The sequence below is a fragment of the Solenopsis invicta genome, chromosome 3, assembly GCF_016802725.1.
Source record: "Solenopsis invicta isolate M01_SB chromosome 3, UNIL_Sinv_3.0, whole genome shotgun sequence".
Taxonomy (NCBI): Eukaryota; Metazoa; Arthropoda; class Insecta; order Hymenoptera; family Formicidae; genus Solenopsis; species Solenopsis invicta.
Genome location: NC_052666.1, coordinates 22,921,465 through 22,944,701, shown reverse-complemented (window position 1 = coordinate 22,944,701; position 23,237 = coordinate 22,921,465). Strand labels below are relative to the sequence as shown.

At 33.6% G+C, this 23,237-nt stretch overlaps 2 protein-coding genes across 4 annotated transcripts in view; one reads left to right on the top strand and one right to left on the bottom strand.

Moving 5' to 3' along the window:
• Window positions 1-5,330: 5,330 nt before the first annotated feature.
• LOC105194272 lies at window positions 5,331-15,860 on the bottom strand. The gene is made up of 4 exons (XM_011159120.3): window positions 9,670-15,860; window positions 8,457-8,573; window positions 7,945-8,061; window positions 5,331-7,363 (listed from the first exon to the last, which is right to left on the bottom strand). Exons 1-4 carry the CDS (start codon window positions 10,296-10,298, stop codon window positions 7,252-7,254), a joined length of 975 nt encoding a protein of 324 aa, XP_011157422.1. The 5' UTR covers window positions 10,299-15,860; the 3' UTR covers window positions 5,331-7,251.
• Window positions 15,861-21,579: 5,719 nt separating this feature from the next.
• LOC105194273 (zwei Ig domain protein zig-8) overlaps window positions 21,580-23,237 on the top strand; it is a 170,657-nt gene continuing 168,999 nt past the window's right edge. Inside the window, exon 1 of one of the 3 annotated variants that reach the window (XM_039446448.1) lies at window positions 21,580-22,722. The gene's annotated coding sequence lies outside the window, so the exon portion shown is untranslated. The remainder of the gene's footprint in view (window positions 22,723-23,237) is intronic. The other 2 variants (XM_026137247.2, XM_026137248.2) reach the window with 2 other exon arrangements.

Below are 23,237 nucleotides of genomic sequence, written 5' to 3'. Positions count from 1 at the left end.
CTCGCACAACGTTTATTGTCTCCCTACAGTAATTATGAAATATCGACGCGAGTAATCTCGTGAAAAGAGGCTCTTCGACATAAATCCATTCCGAAAAATTAAAATGTGATCATAGTGGAAATTCATCGGCAGATGTGACGTGAAATCAGCACTTCTTGCTTGAATGAAACATACTATAAAGTCTCAACATAGAGTCGACTTTTCATCAAAAGTACGCGACATCTTTAGAATGTAACGTTAAATGAAGCGAGACACTTTTTGCAGTGTCGTGATCATGCGAGTTGTAATGCCTTGCTAGTAATTAAAAATGCCTGTATAAAATGTCGCATGAAAAAAAAAACAAAGAACTGACGCAAAAATGAATTTATCTCTTTAGCGACAATAACAAAGATATTTAACGCATTCATCACACGTGAAATATGTTGCAAAATACAGGCTCCAACATCATACATTAAAAACTAGGAATTTAAATTATACTAGTGCTCCGAATGTAAAATGCTACTTAAAATAATTAACAAAATTGCAGATACATTGTAAAATCTACGATTGAAAGTGGCATAATAAATTTGTTATTATTTTGCAAAACTGCGTATTCTTTCCACTTATTCTAATTAAATATTTGCACTCATTAAAAAGGGAAAAGAAACGTTAATGCTCGTATTTCCTTGAAACATTTCCTCTTTTCTTTTTTTTCTTTTATTTTATTTTTTTATTTTTTTTTAATATTCTGTTTACACGATTTTGCATATCGTGTGTACACGTTGCAAACTCGCTATCATGTGTTACGTTGTTATCCGTATGCCAACAGTGCAAAGACTCGATTTATTTCGCGTCTGTTTCATGCAGCATTTTCCGCGCGATGCGATGTCTTCATTCCATTCCCTCTCGCTCACTACTCATCAAATTACTTTTATCCACTCGTATTGTTCCGTACTGGTGCTCTCGTCGATTTTCATGCGCTCTCCATTTACTTACGAGCATGCGCAAATCATCGTCGAACTATTAATTCGCTTTCCATCGAAGAAAATCGGATTTATGTTTCATGTTCATTACACACGCCATCGTCGCTACTCTCTCTCTCTCTCTCTCTCTGTCTCCCTCTCAACGTTATAGATCTCAGTAAGTGAGGTTTATTCACTATTGCACATTTAATGTACCGTAAGCCCGGGCAAAATGAAAATCAAAGGGCTCGCATGCTCCCCGCATGTATGGTGCAATTGCAATTACTAAAATAATAGGCAAATCTCCGTGGCGTGGCGGAAACGTGAGCAGCTAGATGCGAGGCGGGATCGAAGGCGGACGATGAAAGAGAATGGGCCGGTATAATGACTGCAATTTTTCGCGGTGCCTCCCCGATGCATAAACTAGCGTATAATTACGACAAGAAACTTAAAAGTTCACGAGAGCACCGTGACCCTAGATGAATCAACGTTGTTATTATAATATCCAGTCGTTGCTGCGATATCCAATTTTGGTTTTATCGTACAACGTTAAAAAACATAATAGCAGTCCCGCATTGACCGTTAGTGCCGCGGCAAAACGGAGAATATGTGACAGAACATTTCAATTCGCTTTATCCGTAAACTATTTTTTTCACAGATAACATAAAGCGGATATAAAATGCTCATATAGTGACATATTTCAACAAAAGAATGATTGAGAAGCGAAAAAATGTGGCGGTCCACTAGCCATATTGCATAACCACATTTGCAAATTTCGCGCACAGAGAGAAGCCGCAACACAAACGTTTCTCTATATTTTCGTGGTACATTTCACATTTATAAAAAGTTTTTATTTAATCCCGTGCACGCGAAACACAAGTTTAATAACTACCAGCGTACGCAGTTCGAGGCTGTATTTCGATTTTTTTTAACACTCGCTCGTATTTGCGCCATATGATTTAATAATTCCTCCGTAAATCACGGCATACAACGGTGCTGACAGTTTCGCGAATAAAAATGTGTAGCGTAGCATAAAGTGCGCTTAGAAGAGTCTTCCTCGTCTCGACTCACGTTTCCCTGAGTGTTTTGCAACCGAATTCGAAATTCTCTTTCCCGTGCACACGAACGTCCCGGGCGTGCTCTCCTGTTGTATAGTACTACGAAATTTATAGCAGGACAATCTATTTCGAGGCGGAAAATATTTCAAGTGGCCGGCGGTCGCGCCTAAGTTGGCCCGGTGGACGGTGCAAGCGACTACGAGGGCTCGTGTACCAGCGAGAAAGTGAGAGACGCGAAACGCACCACCACTGTTCGGTCGCGGGTATTGTTGGGACGCGCACTCGACACCGCGACGCACGGCGTCGCGCGTTATGCAACTGACTGCGAGGCAACGGTGTACGGCCGTTGGCTTCATAAAGCAGCTTTATCTGGATCGCCTCTGGAGTTACGGACTAAAAGTACGGGCTATTAACTCGCAAAGCAGTGGCGAGAGCACCGCTATGCCGAGAGAGAGGCTAGTGCTTTTGACAACTGGCTGAAAAATGTTTATCTCATTTGTCCGCCTATCCATTCGATGTGTCCAATGGTTGTAATTATTTCAATTATTTCGATCGATTCGACTATTTAATTATTTGGTATTATTTATAAGGAGCTTTCCTACAAGTACTTTGGTACTACTTTTATGTTTATTTCTATCAATTTAGATTAACTTTAATCTCGGTTTAAGTGACAGTAACTGAGTGAAAAGTATCAATAATAATACTGCTAAGAAAAGCGATTATTCGGTTCAGTTATGTTTTTCTTTTAAAAAATAACGCGGTTGTCATTACGACAAAGATTATTTTCTTGATACAATAAGTTAAAAAGGGCCATAACGATCATAGCAAGATCTTGGTGAAGAAATAATATTTCATGAGTGATTTTTACATACAGTTTCCAATTCATCTGAATTGCGCGCCGTTACTTTCAGTTTCATAACTCTTGAAATGAACTAGAACAGTATCATCACAAAATTACATTAAAAATCAATTTAATATTATCAATGCTAACTAGCATATCCTCTAAAATTCCTCTAAATTTTCTCGATAATAATCTTATAATAAATTCGTCACGCAAATTTGAAAAAAGCGCACGCACTCAGAAAAAAGAATTTATACTTGAAAAATATTATAAAATTTTATTTAAAAAAACTCAAAACAAAAAAGAAGTTAAATTTTTGTTTTAATATTTTTGAATGAAGTAAATTAAAGTACCAGAACTCAAAATATATTTTAAATGAATAAGTTAAACAAAGAACTAAATCGAAAGTTAATTTATATTTGTATAGAAATGGTCTGTTATCTTAAACGGTGTATATAACATTTTATTGAATTATGAATAAAATAATGTCCAGATATTTTAGAGTTGTTAAAGTGTCTATGGTATGTAGCCTGTCCCCTATATTTCGAAAATATTTTAAACTGATAAAAAACCACGAAATATGTGTTCGATCATTTTGAAGGGCTTTACTCTTCTTCACCCCAAACCCCTTAAAAGAGTAGCCCTTCGAAATGATCAAACGCATATTTCATGTTTTTTTTTTCATAATTTTGAACTGTTTCCAAAATATAGAAAGAAATGACAGACTTTATAGACACTCTGTAGACTTGTTGATACTGATGCAATAAACGCGCGTAACTATTTACATATTTATTATTGTAAAATATTTATTGTGCTTAAGCTACTCACAGCATTACTGCCTCTCCATGATAAATGCTGTCATAAAATAACTAATTTCTGCAACAGATTAAGCTGACATTGGACAAAGATAAATGGATCGATGAGAATAAGGCGTCTCTCGACCTCGAATTTTTCCTTTTCTTACTCAATAATGTAAAATAAATAGAAATGTTACATAAGTGGATGCGCAATATTACTTGCCAATATATTCCAATTTTAAACAATTATAGAAAAATCGTTTGTCATTTACGTTCGATACGGAAATCCGTTTGTTGCAGATTATTGGAATTAGCTTCGTTTGTCGAGCGTTGCGGAACATGGAACGCTGACGGTCGAATGAACACGAACGAAGCATAACTTTCTAAATGATATCGTCAAAACTAGATGTTATTGTGAACAAAAATTCACGTTTTTAATTCATTATAGTTTAATTACTAAAACATAATTTATCGAATAACGAAGGTAAAACGATTGTAAACAGGAATTTGATATTGTCTTAGATATATATCCAAATTTCTAATAAAACAGTTTTTAAACATTCAGACCAACGTTTTTACCAATTAATTAATTGCGTATAATTAATTAATTTTATGCGATAAAATATGTGCGCATGTTAAATATGTGTCAAAAGTCGAAAGAAACGAAAGGGAAGAGCTGATACTGTTTGGAAACAGAAACAATATCTAAGGCCATATATTCGTAACGTCGTAAAAAGTTATGGGAGAACGCGCAAAAAGGTATACGATTCGTGTTATTGGTATCGCGTGGCTTCAGACCTTGTTTATACTGCAATGGGATTGGAAATTGGATCACTCGCGAACAACGCTCTTTCTCTCGCATCTCGCCGAGCCTTAGATAGATCTTGTCCAAGTGCCGTTCATCTACCTCATCCGATTCATACCGTAACAAGCATTGAATATTTCCCCGCTTCCGCTACAGTAGAATATCCGAAGATTGTCATGCATATCAAATACTGTCATTCGTGATAAGCGCACCACTTAATAAAATGTAGGATTTTTTTTACGTATGGAAAAAAACGTGTCACAGAAACATGGATTGAAAATGGATAATGTAAAATATCAAAATTTTATAATTTTATACTTTTTTTTCATTAATTGACATGATTCATATCTTTTCCAATAAAAAAAAAGTATATTCCTATACCTCATATTTAAGTGTATAAGAAAAAATTTGTTTAAAATTCCAATATTCTTGGATTCTTCAACTGTCTTCTATTTCAAGGATATGTGCACTGCAAATGACATGAATGTAGAAAGAAAAGATTTCTAATTTTCCACTCAGACAGGATTTCCAATAAGACTAAAAATATTCTTGATACACTTCATCTTATCAACTGTAATCTTATGCAGTATTAAAATAAAATAATATTAAGATGAGATAGATAATTCCTATTCTCCTGTGTCGAATCAAATAAGATTAACTTATTGCTTTAAGATAAAAATAAAATATAAATTTTAGTATATACATTTTTACATTTATAATAGAATAAAAATTTATTCAATGCTCTGATGTGATATTTGGTGAATTTCTAGCATAAATAACCTAAATTTTTTATTTAATTAATTTTTTGACTGTAAATGTTACATATTAATTATAAAAATTGAATTAATAATAAAAATAAATAAATAAATCAGTGTTTTGTTAGAAGTATCATTTTATTAAAATACATCTATCTTGCGTCAATTTATATTATGATTATATGCATTATCAATTATCGAAATAATACATCAACTTTCAATTATAAACATAATATCGAAAATATGTTTCAATTATAATTTTCTAATTACATTGAAATAAATTTTAATATATTTAAAAATTACTAATATATTAAAAATTATTAATTATATATTTTTAAAAATTGTTTAAGACTTTTAATAATAATTTATTTTGTCTCAAATAAATGTTATGTATATACTAGAAGTGTAAATCGAATCAGTTATTGTATTTTAGTTCAGTTCAATTCCATTAAAAAAATTAATAGTCAAATTATCCAAGTAAATTAAATGCCAGAATTAAGAAAAAAAGATATATCTTATAATTATTCCTATAATTATTCTTATAATTATTCTTGTAAGTATTCTACGCATATACTGAGACAAAAAGTTGATTAAAATTTTCAACTTATTTAAATTTCTTCGATTCAAGTATTTATACATGTGTTTGACCCAAATATATAGAATACTTGAATTTTAATTTAAGCATTTATATGTAAGTTCTTAGTGCTGATTAATAATTTTTCATATTTACAGTCTCCAACTGACATGGGCCTGCTAACCTTGTGTTTAATTTCGTAGGTCCGTGTGATTATTGTTAAAAATTTTAGTCAAGTTAACAATTTTCTTTGCTCAGTGTACATAGATTTTTAACTACATGATTAGTACAAGTTATACTAATAAGTTATGGCGCGTAAGCCATATAAATTAATTCCCATACAGCACCGAAAGATTGCAGAAATATTACATAGATCTTACATTGAAATATTGCGTGGAAGTTGCGAAATGTCTCTGCAATGTTACTGCAAGCTTGCGGCAACTTTGAAAAGTCCGCTTTTAAGTGTAAAATTTCTTGTGTTGTTACGGTGCAAATGTATTTGTTATATTGAAACGCTTTGCTAGAAATATGCAGAACGCTTCAAATTTGACAGATAAACTTTGAGAATATATAAAAACATCCAATAGAGATAAGAAAAAACTTATTGCGGTTGCATAAATTTACAACCTTTTTCCATTCAAAAAACTCAGATGAAGATTGTGAATTTACGCAATTGCAAAAAATTTTTTCTCATCTGTCTTGAACATCCTTATGTATTCTCAAAATTTAAATCTTAATGTTTAAATCCAAAATCTGACGTATCCTGCATATTAGAGAATTATTATTAAATTTTTTTATAGAAATAGAAAACCGTTGCATAATGTCACAAATTCTGTTTTGAAATTAACATCTTGTTTCTTTTATTATGATTTTCTATTATAATTAATTACCTTATTTCATTTGTTAACATATATAAAGCAATAATATTAATATTATTAATATATAAGCTTTATATTGAATAAAAAAGTATACACATGTACACAAATGTCTTCTCACAGAAGTTACACGCATGTCAAAGCATACTCCATACAAATTTTAATTCATGTGTATTCTGAGAATTTTACATTTCTACATTAATGCTGAAATATTTCAGCGAAATATTGAATATATCTCCAAAACGTCTCTGCAATATTACATTGCAACCTGCAATGTCGCAATATTTCTGAAATGTTATTGGACGCTTCAGTGCTGTATGGGAATTGATACATTAATGTTCTTTGAGAGTAGAGTAGAGTGAAACGTCACTCTAAAAGAGTGAAAATTGAGCCTCTGCGATTTTTCGAGTGATTTTCCACTCTGTGAGATTTAGAGAGTAAAGGAAAACTTCGTAAAACTAATTTGAAAGTTGATTTAAGAAAGTTGCTTCAAAATAAATCGTAAAACTGCTCTCTTTACGTTATATAGCAACGCAAAATGGACAATTACTCGTCATACGCGCCCTTTATTCATTGTTATCAGTATGCACAGGCCAAGATTGTTTTTATTGCAGATATTCCAAATAATAAGGCCAGCTTTCTTCATTAACAAAGGACAAGAATTTATCATCTAAGATAAATTCTAATTCAGAGTTTTGTTGGCCGCCGTTATTGGACCTACATGTGTACACAGAGTGATTAAAAAATTGAAAAAAATAGCAGTGTTAATAAAATAAAAGATTGAGTGATTGATATTTATGTAACAGAATATATTTTTTTTTATTATATCACTCGCGGACGCTTATTAAATATGTTTACTCGCTATGTAATTCTTGAGCGTGAATTCACTTCAGCTTTTTAAGTAGCAGTCGTTCTACACATTTATACCCATCGCAAAGAAGCTTTCGCTAGTTACTATCAAAAAAGCTGTTTACGACACGCATTATAGATCTCTTAATAGAAAATGAAACGGCGCTCTTTTAACATCATTTTCAGACTTAAGGATGTGGTAAACCCAGATTTAAACTAAGAAAGGCGTAATGTTTAAAATAACGACGGTTAAAGACCTCAAGGAGAAACATTGTAAGATATTTATCTTGCATCATGTAAGGCTTTGCGTTATCAAATAGCAAAGCAAGCGTACATGATTTAATAATAAAATATATTCTGTCACATGAACATCACTATATATATTTCCTAATTTTATTGTACATTTATCCCTTATCCCTATTCACTTGCTTTCATTTTTAAGAACTTACTGATACGTATTGTTAAAACGAGAATATGTATCCTCATAATTTACTCCAGCTATGAGTTGTTGTATTATTATATCCACGTTAATATTATCAATTCTCTCTTGTTCCGTTCCTTGTGAACTAGAAAAATTTGTACGTTAAATGTAGAATACAAATTTATTATTAAATATTCATTTTCTTAATATTAATTTGTTTATTTACTACAATAAAGACAACTAAAAATAATTATTTTTAAGTTATCTGCAATAAAGAGAGTTGTAATAAAAATTTAATAAACTGTACGAAAAGGTAATAATATATTTAAATATTCCTCTACAATCAATAAATTAAATCAATACACCAAAATCCTGTTTAGAAATAAAATAACAAAATTTTAATAATTCAAAACACTAAAACTGGAAAAATTCGTTTATATGTCGTTATTGTACAGATGAGCAAAGTAAATATAGTAAAATATATTAACATTCCAAAAAGAATAATGCACTACTGTTTATTACTTCTGCTGACTTTCTTACCTTCTAAGAGTTTGCCAATATGAACTATCATGAGAATTTGTATTCGCGTAATTTCCTGTAGTTTCGGAAAGTTGCGTTATTCCATCCATGAAAATATCTTCAGTTCTTATTTGCAAACTTGAAAAATACATAAATACATAAATACATAAATATATTTTGGAATATTCCATTTATTACAAATAAAAAACTATCATATATAGAATCATTTCCCGCTTGAAAATATGAAAGGTTCTGTTTGTCATATTACTAAAGAAGAAGATGGCATTGTGAGCCATGTAAATATTATGATCACTCGTATTATCTCTGTTATTAGGTGACACATTTCAATTACTTATGAAGCCCTAATTACTTTTGGAATCCTTTGTTTAATAGCCTACCGTTGTGTAGTGGCACTAATATACACAGATATTATTTGTTATAAAGCATTTTTACTTTCGAGTATTTCAAGATTTTTTCCAGATAAATTTTAACATTTAATTATGTATACTCTTCCTCATTCATTTTAAATTTAAGCGTATTATCACGCAAACGTATATATAATACTTAAATGTTTTTTGTTATTTAATATTTTATCCAGTTGTACATTATGCAAAGCTGTTAATAGCGTAAGATTTTGAGAGCTTTTATGCATACTGATGTCTCAATAGGCATAATACGGCCTCCTTTTCAAAGTTTTCATGTCAAATGTTATTCAATAAATTGATTATAGTTTTACTGCTAAACTATAAATTACATTACGTGTATTATAGATTTTCAGTACTACAGTGTATCGGTGAAAGACTTATGTACATATTTTACAATTTCTGTCTATTTTGAATAAATAAATGTTTTTTAAATTAAAATCAATTTTTTACGTTTATTCTTGTATTGGGCCATATTTCCATTCCTATTCCTCTTTGACACATTTTGCAGTGTTGCTATATTTTTATAAATAGTATATAATATTCAATATAATAAATATGCCAATTTTCAATGTAAAATCTTGACAAACATTTTGATGAATATAATTGTTAAGTATAAAATATTAATTATTGTCCAAATTATTATATAAAATATAAATGAATGGCCATAATACTACCTCCTCCTCCATAGTTTAATAATTAGTTAAAAATGACAAATGTCTAAATTGTGAAAACTGTGCCAATGAGACCCAAACTACACTACGTAATAAAATATATTAACAACTCAGAACAAATAAAATGGTAACATTTACCTCTGTTGAGCTTGATTTTTAGGCGCTTGCCAATATGTATTTTCATTATGATGACTTGTATCTGCATAATTTTCTGCAGCCACGGATGGTTGCATCACGTATGATAAACTTGAATTTTCATTTATATTATGACGATCAGCCAAGTGAGACATTATACCATCTAATCTCTGAAATATTGTTGTTTTCTGCCACTTACAATAACGGCATTTTATGTATTTTTTACAATCCGACCAAACGATGTGTTTCGATAACCAGGGACGTACGTGAATTTCCTCTTGCCTCGCAGCTATTATTTCTGAATGCCATTTTAACAAATGTCTCTCTAAATTTTTTTTCATAAACGCATTGCGTTGAACATATTTACAATATTTGCATTTTGCAAGAAACTTGTCTTGTTCTTTAAAATTGTCTTGTTTCTTGAAATGTTGCCATAAAATGTGAGTGTCGTCGTTCCATTTTAAGTGGTCGTCATCATTAAATATGCCATGATGACGGAATAAATGTATTTTATAAAATTCCAGACAAGATCTATATTTATAAACTTTTTTACAACTATTACACTGTACAGTTTTAGTGTCTACGGACCTACGAAAATGTTTCCATACCCAACTGCGTGTTGGAGCTACCATTATTTCCGCACAATATCGTATGTTACCGCACCGCAGAACTTGTGTTACTAATTACGATACGTCAAGACTGACTATACCAAGGAAAATATTCGGAGAAACTTGGTGGGGAAGGTCAACGGTCGAAAACATGAGCTGTTTAGTCAAATGTAAATATAAATATATTGTGTTTAAATCTGGTTCTAACAGTGAAATCATAAATGTTCGTTTCTAACTTTATTCGATTCTCGGTAGTCAAATGTTTAGATTAAAATTTTTATTTTATTTCAACAAAACTAAAAAATAAAGCATAACAGATTAGTATTTGCGAACGCGATATCAAAAATGGAAATTTGTTATGAATTTCTTTTCGAGATTTTTATTTAACAATTTTAATATAGTTTAATTTATTCACACAACGTACACACAGAGAAGAATATTAAAAAAAGACGTATTTTAGCTTAAAAAAATGTAAAAAGAAAAATAGTATTTTTTTAATAAATTTTCTTTGTGTGAATATGATAAAGCTATTAAGAAAAGTTTATGTCTCAAAAATACTTTAAAAATTTTGCAAGAACATGGTGTACAATGTGTACATTATAAAAATTTTCAATAAATACATCACATATAGTATGTTCATGCTTAACTCGAAATCTTTCCAAAATTCTATAAACTTTGAATAGTTTTATCTTAACTGAAAGGTCAAAATCTATTTTTAAAAAATACTATTTTTTTAATATTATCGCTTTTTTTAATATTCTCATTTTATAATAATATACGCATTTTAGATTTGTAGAATTCTAATTAATTTTAAATAAAACGGCGCGAAACAATCCACATCGAGTTTGTCAAATAAAATGTAAATGAGTTTTACAGTGAGAAAGACAAAGGCATAAAGCACGTGCATGATTTCGTACTCAGAAAACGAGTTACAGCAATCTGATCACGTTATTGCACGTACGTGCGTTACAGTCGCGTTGCTGATCCGAGGATGAAAATTCTTTTTCTTGAATTATTTTTTTAATTTTCGAATAATTTTAAACATGTACAAACTTGTGTAAGTTGACATTTTCTCTTTACTTTTTGTTTGTATGTTTCATTACGACAAAGATGATAACAATTATAATAACAAAAAGCAAAGATGGGAAAAAAATTTATTTTAAAAGAAATTTATACCGTTATTTAAAAGATAATTTCAATTCGTTATTTTTTCCATTATTTTTCTAAGGTTAAAATAAAAGCTCAAAATTAAACAACAAATTCATCTGATAGAACAGTGCAAGATAAGCTGAACATCGAATTTGTCAAAGTTACAATGTAACTAAATGGATCAATCTGATCTCTGCGATCGACGAGCGCAGATGTGACCTTCAGTTTAGCAACGTAAGAAGCTCCGTGTATCTTGATTCTTCGATTTCCGTCAGTTATTGTCATTTTTGACGATCGAAATGACAATTAACTATTATAATTTTAGTGTGCTCCGTTGCCAGTTTCCCCATTGAATATCACATCTTCTTTGTTTAATTTACTATGATAATACTTCGCTCAACAGTTATTTTTAATTGTGGATTCCTTTGTACAGGCAAAGCAAGAGAAAGGATTAAAATTTTACAATACTATTTTTTTTTCAAGAATTGACATATTCGTGATTTATACCTCGTCTAATAAAAAAAAAAACCTTATGTCTCAAATTTAATTGTCCAAGAAATCCATGACGAGGGAAACTAGCAGTGTCAGGAGATTAACCTTTAGACGGCCGGAAAGTCTAAATATAGACGCTACGGAGGACTCCCTATTATATAGGTTGTATCGAAGATATAAGTACAATATTTCGGGAATTTTCTAAGGGAATTATAATAGGTCCAATGCCGGCCGTTTAAAGGTTAAAGACTTAGCATCGTTCTAGTATCGTATATCTTTTGATCGCCACGATTTGTGCGTTGAGGATGACACAGACACAGGTAATATCTGCGTATTCTCGCATCTGATATTTCATCCAATGCTCTTTACAGCGTCTGCTGAGCCGTAGAATGCAATCGAAGTGTGTATGTGTGTACGGAGCTTCCTGCGTTGCTTACCTTCTAATGGAATTGGAAATTGGATCACTTGGTACAACGTCCTCTCGCCCGTAGCTCTGTTCCTTGGATGGATCTTGTCGAGAGATCGTTCGGCTATTCCATCGCTGACAGGATTGTACTTTATCCGTGTTCAATCACATCGGGTTAGAAAACTATCATGGTAGGTTGTAGGATAGAGAGAAACGTAATAGGGGCGAGAAAGGTAAATTTAAACATCAAGAGAATTTAAATGTCTTGCGCCAAAAGAGTAAAAACATTTTCAATATATTTTACGTCTTCGATAGAACGAAAGTATCGTCATGCAAAATTGAGACGATATCCTGGCGTATGCAATATAAAACGTGTGATAATATTTGATATTTCTTTTTCTTTCTCTCTTTCTCTCTTTCTCTCTCTCTCTCTCTCTCTCTCTCTTCCTGTCCATAATAATCTACATTCCCTCTCCTTTTTTTTCTTTTTTTTTTCGTAAAGGTTTGCGTAACAAGTGATACCATCCACAAAGGAATTTTTCACGGTCACTAAACATATTTAAATCGAAACATTTGATCGCGTATGTGCAGAACTCTTGTCGCTTTGTATACGTAGCAAGAGGAATTGAAATTGAAGCGCTCGAGCACAATACTCTGCCATGTTCCTCCGTTCTTTGAAAACATCTCATTGACAATTCGATCAACCTAGCGAACTGATGTCAAAACGTCGTACATGTGTAAAAAAAGGTATAATGATTATTTGTCGAGGTAAGGCGGCAAAAAACTCGATCGAAGAGAAACACGCGTTCGTCATTTACAAACGGCATGTTTTTATATGTGCGATACCATATTTTTGTACTTCTTTCCTCTCGCGATATCTCGTGGCGTCAAGCAGAGAACTCGGAGATAGAACCCCTTATATAAATATCAGTTATGGCGCGAGATCTTAATCTGTTACAACTGGAGGGAAAGGAAGAATTTGCGAAGAGACGAAGAGAGAAATAGTGAGATAGTTCAATAAGACAGAGTGACAGTAGCTGTCGGGTGTTTCCTTCAGCAGCTGAACGGAAGGCGCGGAAATTCAACGAGTCTCTCGGGCACTTGGTCGAGGTTGCCTCTAGTACGAGAGAATATACGAACAAACGAAGTCGAGGATAGTTCTCGCTGCTTGTATGTACGTATGCCTTCCCGGAAATACGTACGAAGGCGCCATGTACGAACGTACATACGTGTGCGCGTATTTATACAAGATTGTGGACGAATCGCGGAATGCGATCATTAGGAGTTTACCCAAGTACGAAGGCGACATTGGATGAGACGCTTTCGCGGCGAGTTGCCGCGTCAGCAGTAATTTTCAAGCAGATAAGCTTCACTCCTCTCGGAAGATAGAAGTTGCGCCAGTGAAATCAGCAAAGTTTAATCCATCACTTTTTTCCTCTTATGTCAGATGATTATGTTACATTACTTAAAATTTTGCTTATTTTATGGCATTTAAGGGCGTGAACGATTAAAAGTTCCCTCAGAATTTCGCAATTACGTTACAATAGCATTGCAGTATTGTTTATTGCACGTTAGCTCACGTTGGTAAAATATAGATATAAAATATGATGTTACAACAAAATTTTAAATACTATGTAAAGCTGAATAACCCGCTATGACTTTATGTATTATATTAACATTTATGTATACGTTTTCAAGCTTATAAGCTTTATACAAAAGTCTTGTATTGCATTTAAGTACAAATCTACCATGATTAGTTAGCACAGAATATTCCAGCAATGTTGCATCAATATGTGCAACGTTTCTGCAATATTGATAAAATGTTCTATGCTATATAAGTTGGAGATATTTTTGAAAATGCTTGATAACAATTTCTGCGATTAAAAAATTAAATTAAATTTTACAATTTTGCATTTGCAACAAAGCAAAAAAATTTTCATGTGAGTCTAAGGCACTTGAAAAATCACAACGTTATTTAAATCATGAACAACCTGTGAAACATGTAGACATAGTGTAGATAATTAAAAAAACAATTATATAAATATAAATTTACAGTCGTGCTGTTAATAAAATAATGTAACATTAACAGCTATTGAATTTTATTTCGTTTAATACGCACATACGTATTATAATAATACGTTATTATTAGCGTATTGCAAGATTTATATAATTATTTTCTTAATGTTTAGTACTTGCACACGTATCCTAAATTTTTTGTTCAAATTACTTTAATTATCATGACATTACAAAGTATTATAAATATTGTAATATTGCTGCAATATTGTATTGTAATATTCCTAAAAACGGACATTTTGTCATTGCTGCAATATATAACAATATACTCCGCAACGTTTTCGCAATACTGCAATAAAATATTTCTACAATCTTTCCATGCTGTATAACGGGTTGCGTTACTTGAATCTTTCTTATTCATTTTATTTACACCTTCGCCTATTTTATGACAATTATTCACGAGAAAATGTGTTCCTTAATCCGAGAATGTCGCATATTAACGAATAATAATCCTCTTTGTGTCAAATTTGTTTTGTATCGGTAATAAATGAAACAAAATTCCGCATTCACCCTCCGAACGATATAAGCAGATGTGTTAATCTTCTTATCGACGCTCAGCTGACGCAAGTATCGAGTGGAATATAAGTGCGCGTGACATATTTCGCTGCGCGAGCGTTAGTAAACACGACATTAGCCGAATAAACCGTTTTAGCTCGACTTAATATCGCGCCGATATCTCCGAGAATAAAGCCCGGAGTGTATGCCGTTGTCGTTGAAATGTCGTTAGTGAGTGCCGCGAGAGCCGCTTTACCTCCCCGATTTCAAATTCTCGATACGTAAGGATGCGGAATTTCGTCAATCGATCGCTGCGCGCGCGACATTAACGCGCCTTCATCTGAGAATGCCGAAGGCGGATTTATCGCGGATCTTACTACTGGATGCGCTCGCAGCTGGTGGAAAATGAAACGCGTCCCTCGTTCCATCGCATCTGGTGGATAAAATATTAAAAACATACTTTACCAGACATACTGAATGGCAGCATGTCAGTCACAATGATTAACAATTCTGAAGCATAAATTATACGTGAATAGATCATTTTGATTATGCCAGACTCATTGTAAGCGTACGTAATGCAATACGTGCCGATAAAGGTTTCATTAGCAAAAAGCAGGCGGCTGGCGTTTTCAAAGAAATTAAGCGCACAGTTATTTCGCAATGCTCGGATCACGCTTGCGTGGAAAATTTTAATGCTTTTCTGATTCATATACTTCGATATCTGACACTGGCAGTCCGCGTGAAATCCTCTCTTGAGATACGAACCGAGTTTCTCGAATTTTCCATCGGAATGGCATTTCAGCCGTTGGCGAAGTTATGAAGTTGCCAGGCCGAAGGGGAGTAAAAAGAATTTGAGTCGCGCATTAAAAAGTGAATTAAATGAAATGTTTGTTATATGTGACGTAACTATTCAACAAATAGGAATATATATGCAATTGCGTGTGCGCTATATACATATGTGTTTGTGTGTGTGTGTGTGTGTGTGTGTGTGTGTGTGTGTGTGTGTGTGTGTGTGTGTGTGCGTGCGTGCGTGCGTCTGTGCATGCGTGCGTCTGTGCGTGCGTGCGTGCGTGCGTGCGTGCGTGCGTGCGTGCGTGCGTGCGTGCGTGCGTGCGTGCGTGCGTGCGTGTATGTGTGTGTATGTGTGTGTGTGTGTGTGCTGCCATTCATTTTACTAAAACGCTTCGTCAAGTATTTACATGTGTTAAACGGCATTCAGAAAATCTATTGTGAGTTAAAGAACATTTCTGCAAACCTCATAAAACATGAAACAGTTTGCGCCGAGTAGCGTTCTGTGTGCGAACACAGCGAATTTCTACCGTGAAAGAAAGTCATTAAGGGCAAATTATTGATTAATAACGAGAGAACATGAGAAAAACGAAATAAGAAGAGTCGTAGATATGGAATGGGAAAAGGGAACGGTTCGACTTCAAATAAAGAGCTTTCAGGACGATTAATGTATGCTCCGATAAATAAGCTAAAATTCGAACGGCGGATCCCGTTTGCCAGTGTGCTCTTTCAAACGGCGACAGGGAGTACCTTCTGTAGACGAAATGAGCTCTTCGAAAGCCTGATAAATGCCCGGCAAGTTACCCCTCTTCTGATCGGGATTGTCCTACACCAAAGTTGTACACGATACGGATTTCCATTTTCCATTTTGCGCAATTAGACAGCTAATTGATGGAAATCTTCGCGAAAGGAAATCTTCCCAACCGAGAAAATCCTATGTAAAAAGCGTTTAATTCTCTTCCAGAGAGAGAATTAGCTGCCTCTTTACCGCACTTGCTTCATAAATGAATGAAGTTCTATGGGAGACGCGATCGTTTTGAAAGGTACTTAGCGATGCATCGACAAATCTTTCTTACTAACAAAATACAGATATTTTTAATTCCTCATTCTGACAAGAGTAGAATAATATTTTATAAAGTACTTACAGAAAAAGAGAAGAAGAGAATCTGGTTTTCGTTGAATCTCTAAATTTCTCACTTGAGATTTCTAGCACTTACTTACGTCTCTCTTCGGGATCTTGAAACATTTATCCAGAGCTTTAAAGCGGAAGTTGTGCTATTATTTACAGCGAGTTCTATATAATAATCTTAGCTAATATATAATTATAAACGTTCGGAACAGATTATGATTAAGATATTAAGATAACACCTGACTTATGAAAGAGGATAAAAAAATTAAAATAACTATTTACATTTTATTAAATTTTACGAAAAAATGTTATCGCAATCTTATCTTATTTTATTGTTTATGTAATTATTTTCAATTGAATCGGCGAGTACAGAAAAAGCAATGGTTATATTTTTCAAACTTTTCAAGTATTAATCAAAAGTTGTACAACTTTAGTAAAAAAAATTAACAAAATTATTTTTAAGAAAGTAAATATAATACTTTCGACAAATTATTAAAACAGTGGTAAATGCATTATCATTTTACTTGAAAACTGTAAAGAGTTTAACATGAAAATAAAAAGACAATGTTAAACAAAGAAAAAGAGGACAAAAAGGAAAGAGTCCTAAACTAATGAACTTTCTGCACTCTTCCTGTTTATTTTTAACATCTACTTTAAGCCCTTAGAAACCAGGGAAAAGTGTCATAACTGCGCTGAAAACGTGTCTACTCGTTTCAAGTTTAATAAGCAAAAAAAAAAAAAATAACAATTTTCGAAAAAATAATTGTAACCCGTGCCGTTTCTGCAGTTTCTACAATTTCTGCATTGACCGGTTCAATCATACTATCTTTCTCTCTAGCAGATTTTATCCAACTAATTTCATAAATGAAAATCTCGCGAATAAAAATAAAAATGGAACTACTCTCAGGTATACGTCCAGTACTTTCAATATGCAATTACTAAAAATATTCGCTTAATGTGCTCCTACCATGCTGTTAAAGATCCCATAATAATATAAGGGAAGGCGAGAGTAGTTATGACCTGTTAAGATAAAGGCGCTTAGAGGCAGAAACCAAGGAAGGCGAAGGTAAAGTTAGGGTCAGAAATAACGATTTGTCATGCATAATGTTCCTTAAGAGTTTGTATTTTCGCGTAACGCACGATATCGCATAGTCGGCAATCAGCTTCTAAATATTGCAGCCAGATATCAAGGTTGATTAAAAAAATATATATATTGAGACAATATAAAGAGAGATATTTACTTTTCGTCGTATTAATAATTGATTTTAACCGCGGTTGTGGTAAAACTTGCGTTAGTTATTAAATTCTAGACGGGAGTAAAAAGAAGTATAGAAAGGAAACAAAAAAAGAAAAGCAATTATTAAATGTTCCGGAACAGTGTCACCTCGAAAATCGCTCTTTCACGGATAATATCAGATAAAAAGGAAATTGTCACCGCGACGTTAATCATCTTCCAAAATGACTGATGACACATTTGATGAAATAATTTCATCTCTCTCGTCAACACATTTAATTTATTATTACGAGATTTGAATGAGGCATTTTTTCACTTATGCGTATCTCAATATGCATTCTTTTTTTAATTTTGTAAGTTCCAATTTAATTAAAAAATTGTTTCTGAAAAGAAAATTGTCACCGCGATGCTAATCATTTTCCAAAATGACTGATGAAATATCTGATGAAACAATTTTATCGTCGACACAATTAATTTATTATTATTATGACTTGAACAAGACATTGTTTCATTTATTTTGATATTTTTTAATTAAGTTCAAGGTTAATTAAACAATTGTTTGTAAAAAGAAAAATTAGAATTTGAAGCAAAGATTTATAACAACGCCCACATTGATTTCTGTCGACATACGATAATTAATTACGTAAATAAAAGTAATGTTAAACTTTCGTTAAGCATAGAATATTTGTACTGTTTAATTATGCTGTGCTATTTGAATTATTCATAACTTCCATAATATTAATATGTAAATGCGGTTTGTTGCTGGTAATTAAAATTCGCACTTCCGCTTACTTATTCAGTTTAAAATGGTTAATCTTTAAATAAAAATTTGGTTTTTATCTGCATCACTTTAACAATACTGTGCAACAATTATATATAAATTTTTCATTTCATTTCTTCGATCGTTTGAGTAAATTTTAATTATTCTGCAAATAATGCTTATCAATACTATTAATTTATTGATCGTACCTCTGTAGCTTTCAATTGCTAAATAATTGCATGAATCAATTATATAAATGGAGTTAAAAATATGGAAACAAATGCGCCAATTATAATTAAGTTTTGTACTTTCTACTAATGTGAAAGAAAAATGTTCAAACTGCATACTAAACAAATATAGTATGCCGGATACTTGTCAGATTGTTAAACGTTTACAGTCGTAGCTGTTACAATATTTTGCGGAGCTAAATCGTCCGTTTCTTACTATCCCGAACACGTTGAACGTCTCTTACGATGGAAGATCATGGACTTCAGTCCTCGAACTCTTATCGACACGTACCGTGATGCACGTGCCAATAGAAGATCGAGAAAAAGGGAGAATAAACGTATATTCTCGGTGGACCAACTGTCTCCTCATCATTTTTAGTCTTTTTATCTGGCACGATCCAATTTTCAAAACTGCTAACGCCGTACCTATTGCAAACCTGACTCTAGAATTTGCTTATACTATTTAAAAATCAGATTTATATAAACTTCAGAACAAAGAGTTTACTAAAATATTAGCTATGTTCGCTGTAATTAATTTAACCCTTTTCAGACATTCTTATTTTTTTTTATAAAGTTCGCGACGATGAAAAAATTATTGAAACAATCAACCGTGCTCGTTCTCCGATACTATTCGTTGCCAGCATCTTCGCCAGAGGCATAAAATATTTACGTAGACGTAGCTATTGCGGGATAGCGAAATTTGAAATTTTACTATCGAAACCGGCAGGTACTTTTGTTCCTGCGAACTGAAGTATGCAACCACTTTCTGCCAGATGCACCAGCTTGTATATTAGATCACGCAAAATAAAGAGAGTTACAACGGTAAAACGTGTATTTCAATCGTTATTCGATCCACTACACCACGGTTTACAAATGCGACAATAAATGCAAACGGAAAATTTTCTTCAACTTTAGCTGTAATTATCTATTAAATAATTAATTTAATGAAAACTATTTTGCAGCTTTGTAAAACATAATTGGGAGTGAATTCTAAACGCGACTCAACTATGCTTGAAAGTGTAACATCCATGATATATTTCATTAAACTTCTGAATATCCTATCAGAGATTACGTTTATTGTTACATGAATAGCGTTGTTTTCCTCGTCTCCCAAATGATGTCGATTATAAGCGACCCAGAGGTGTATTAGAGTTAATATCGCATCTAATTTAACTCCTTATGCTGTGTTACATCATATTATATTTATAGTTACATATAACGTAAATTCCACCGTTGTGGCAATAATAATTACGACGGGAGTACATTCGTAAAATTATATTTTACTCATAAAATTACATTTTACTCGTATCTATTGTAATTCCCGTTTGCGGACAAAGATCAATCCTATCTTCATCCAGATAATTCTCAAATTCTCTACGCGCATAGATAGGATAATACAGTCACGTATCAGCGCGAATAAATAATAATCATTTTCAAATAGATAGTCGATATTATGTACGATATTCCATATATCGGTGTACACTCGCTGTGTCGCAGTGTACACGTATTCAAAGTGTATTATATTGCACTATGTACAAACGGCGCGGCAACCGTCATTTCATACACGCGGTCATCATTTCAGGAATGCGATTAAAGGTCGGTATTAGCATTGATGCTCGTCTAATTCGAGCCGATAAGTCTCACACCTCGATGAACACCAATCGAATCCTCAAATTAATTTACAAAATTGCTTTTGTACGTCAGCCGTCGTGTGATATTCATTCCGGATTTTTATTCGCCAAATATTTCGGCGAAAGCCGAAAAGAATACATATTGGTTGGCCCTGCAATGGAACCGACATACGTTGGAGATTGATGGCCGCGCGGTTACCAATAACTATACGATTCATGGTATTTTTCTCTTTCCACGGCCATGTATAAAGCGCACTTGTAACGAAAGCGCGAAACAAGCTTGCTTAACGCGACTCTCATGAACGTAATCTAATTTAGATTAAATGCGCAGTCTCATACGTGGCGACGCCAGCCCTTGCACGCGCGCATTTAAATAGGTGTGTTATATAGTTCGTATACTATTCTCACAGAGCATGCAAATGGATACACGATTCAATCGCTCCGTGCGGAATCTGCTTCATAGATATAGAAGACTAACCAGGTTGACAAAAGATTAATCACGGACAGAGCTGTACCAACCACTAATCTGCAATCATGCCCCTTGATCTTCGTTCATTACGCTCATTCTGCGGAAGATTGGTTGTCCGTTATTCGTCGTTAAAAGTAAATCGCATTATTTAATATAACAATTTTCATTGATAGACATTTAAGTTAATTGAAAAAGAGAGAGAGAGAGAGAGAGAAGGGGGAAGATTGACAAGATAAAAGAACAATGAACAGGAGAACGAAAGATGGAATCTATCGACATGCATCAAAAGAGAAAGAGATGAAATAGATTGCAGAAAAGTATGCTAGTACACTTTCCTCCTAATCTTCCGCCTCTGGTTCAACGATGGATTAGCTTGAAAGAAAAAAAAAAAAACGGACCTTCGTAGCTGCACCACGAGGGAGGAAGGAAGGAAGGCTTCGCGTGTCGCAACGCGAGATCGAACGAGATGAAGAAAAGCGCGATGGAAGAGTGGGAAAAGGAAGGGAAAAATCGTATGAGAGAGAGAAGGCATCGCGTTAGAAGAGGAGCGGAGGAAAGTACGGAGACTGCGTGAGAGTGGGAAAACGTGGGGGTGAGGTGGAGATGCGATAGAGCGAGGCTGGTCGGAGAGGGAGGCATCGACAGAGACAGAGAACGAGGGTTGGTTTGCCGAGCTCAGTTACGCCGCGCCCCTTGCGATGAGCGTTACACCGCACGAGTGAGATCGCGGTGTCTCCGAAAAGGCGATCGCTCTCCTTTTCTTCACACTGCCATTTTTTCTTTCTTTCTCTCTCTCTCTCTTTCGTGGCGGTGCAAATAACACGGCGTGACTGTTGAAAAGCTGGGAAAATCCCCTAGCCCCTGGCCTTGTAAGGGAACAGGTGCGTTAGGTGCACGTGTTTCCCTATCGAAGAAATTGACGATCGAGCACTCACGCCAAAAAATCTGTTACTTTCTCTTTCTTCAATTACAAAAAACGCAATTGCCAATATAATTTGCTCAAACTGCCCGTAAATATCTTAGGGTGGAAAAGGCGCGAGGAAATTACAAGGTGGTCTCGCGCGGAGATTAAGTGTGTTAAAAAACTAACGATTGGAAAACGTGCGACGAGTATATGTACAAATTATACGCACTTTTCAATCTGGTGCATGACGAACAATGTAGTTTCTGATTACCATTGGTGACCGGGGTGATAGCTCATTCCTGTGCAAATATTCGTTCGCTCAAGAGACATTCACCAAGATAAAGCACCGTTTAAATCGAAATAACTCAGCCGTAAAACCGTGCGAATCGTCGTCTACGAGAAAGAACTTGAACTCCAGCCGTTTGAATTCGAAAGTTATTCTTACATTACCAAGGGGGAGCGGACAAATGCTTGTAACGATGTAGAAATGTAGTGGCAAAGGTTTAACAGATAAGACTTCAAAGAAAGAAACAGGAACATGATTGAGTGAGCCACGCGTGAATTTGTTTGAAAAGTTTCCGAACAGGAAGATATGAAGTAGCCGAAACTTTCGAAATCTTGGCCGCGCAGAGTTGAATTGGATGAAGCGAAGTTGTGAAACGGTTCAGTTCTGAGGCCAATCCATCAAAGGTAAATATGTTTAGCAAATATTTTTAGCAAAAATAAATATTAATAGTTTATATTTTTTGCGCGCATAATTTTCAACGTTGTTCAAATAGCGGCTGGTTTATCTAATGAAAAAAATTAATTTGTTGCCTTTGCGCGTATATATCTTATTTTGCCGTGTTAAAAAAAAATTGGTTGTTTTTATAAATAATGCAACGTTTGCTTTATAAATAATGCAAAACTTTGAAAATTGTGCGTTAGCATGTTAGCGTGAAAAATAAAGCATAACAAAAATTTTACAATTTTGTCACGATCTTCTCGCGTATAGCAATTTTTTTTTTTTTTTACCAAAAAGGAAATTTATTTACGCGGCTATGTTATATAAATATAGCGTCGGTTTAATATGTGCTAAAAATGTGTGTGTGCAGTTATATGAGATCTATTACAAAACCATATTGAGTATCGCAAATGCAATTTTGTCTATAGCAAAAATCATGACATCGCGACTAGCTTTTAGCAGAGGGATTTAAACCTTTTCC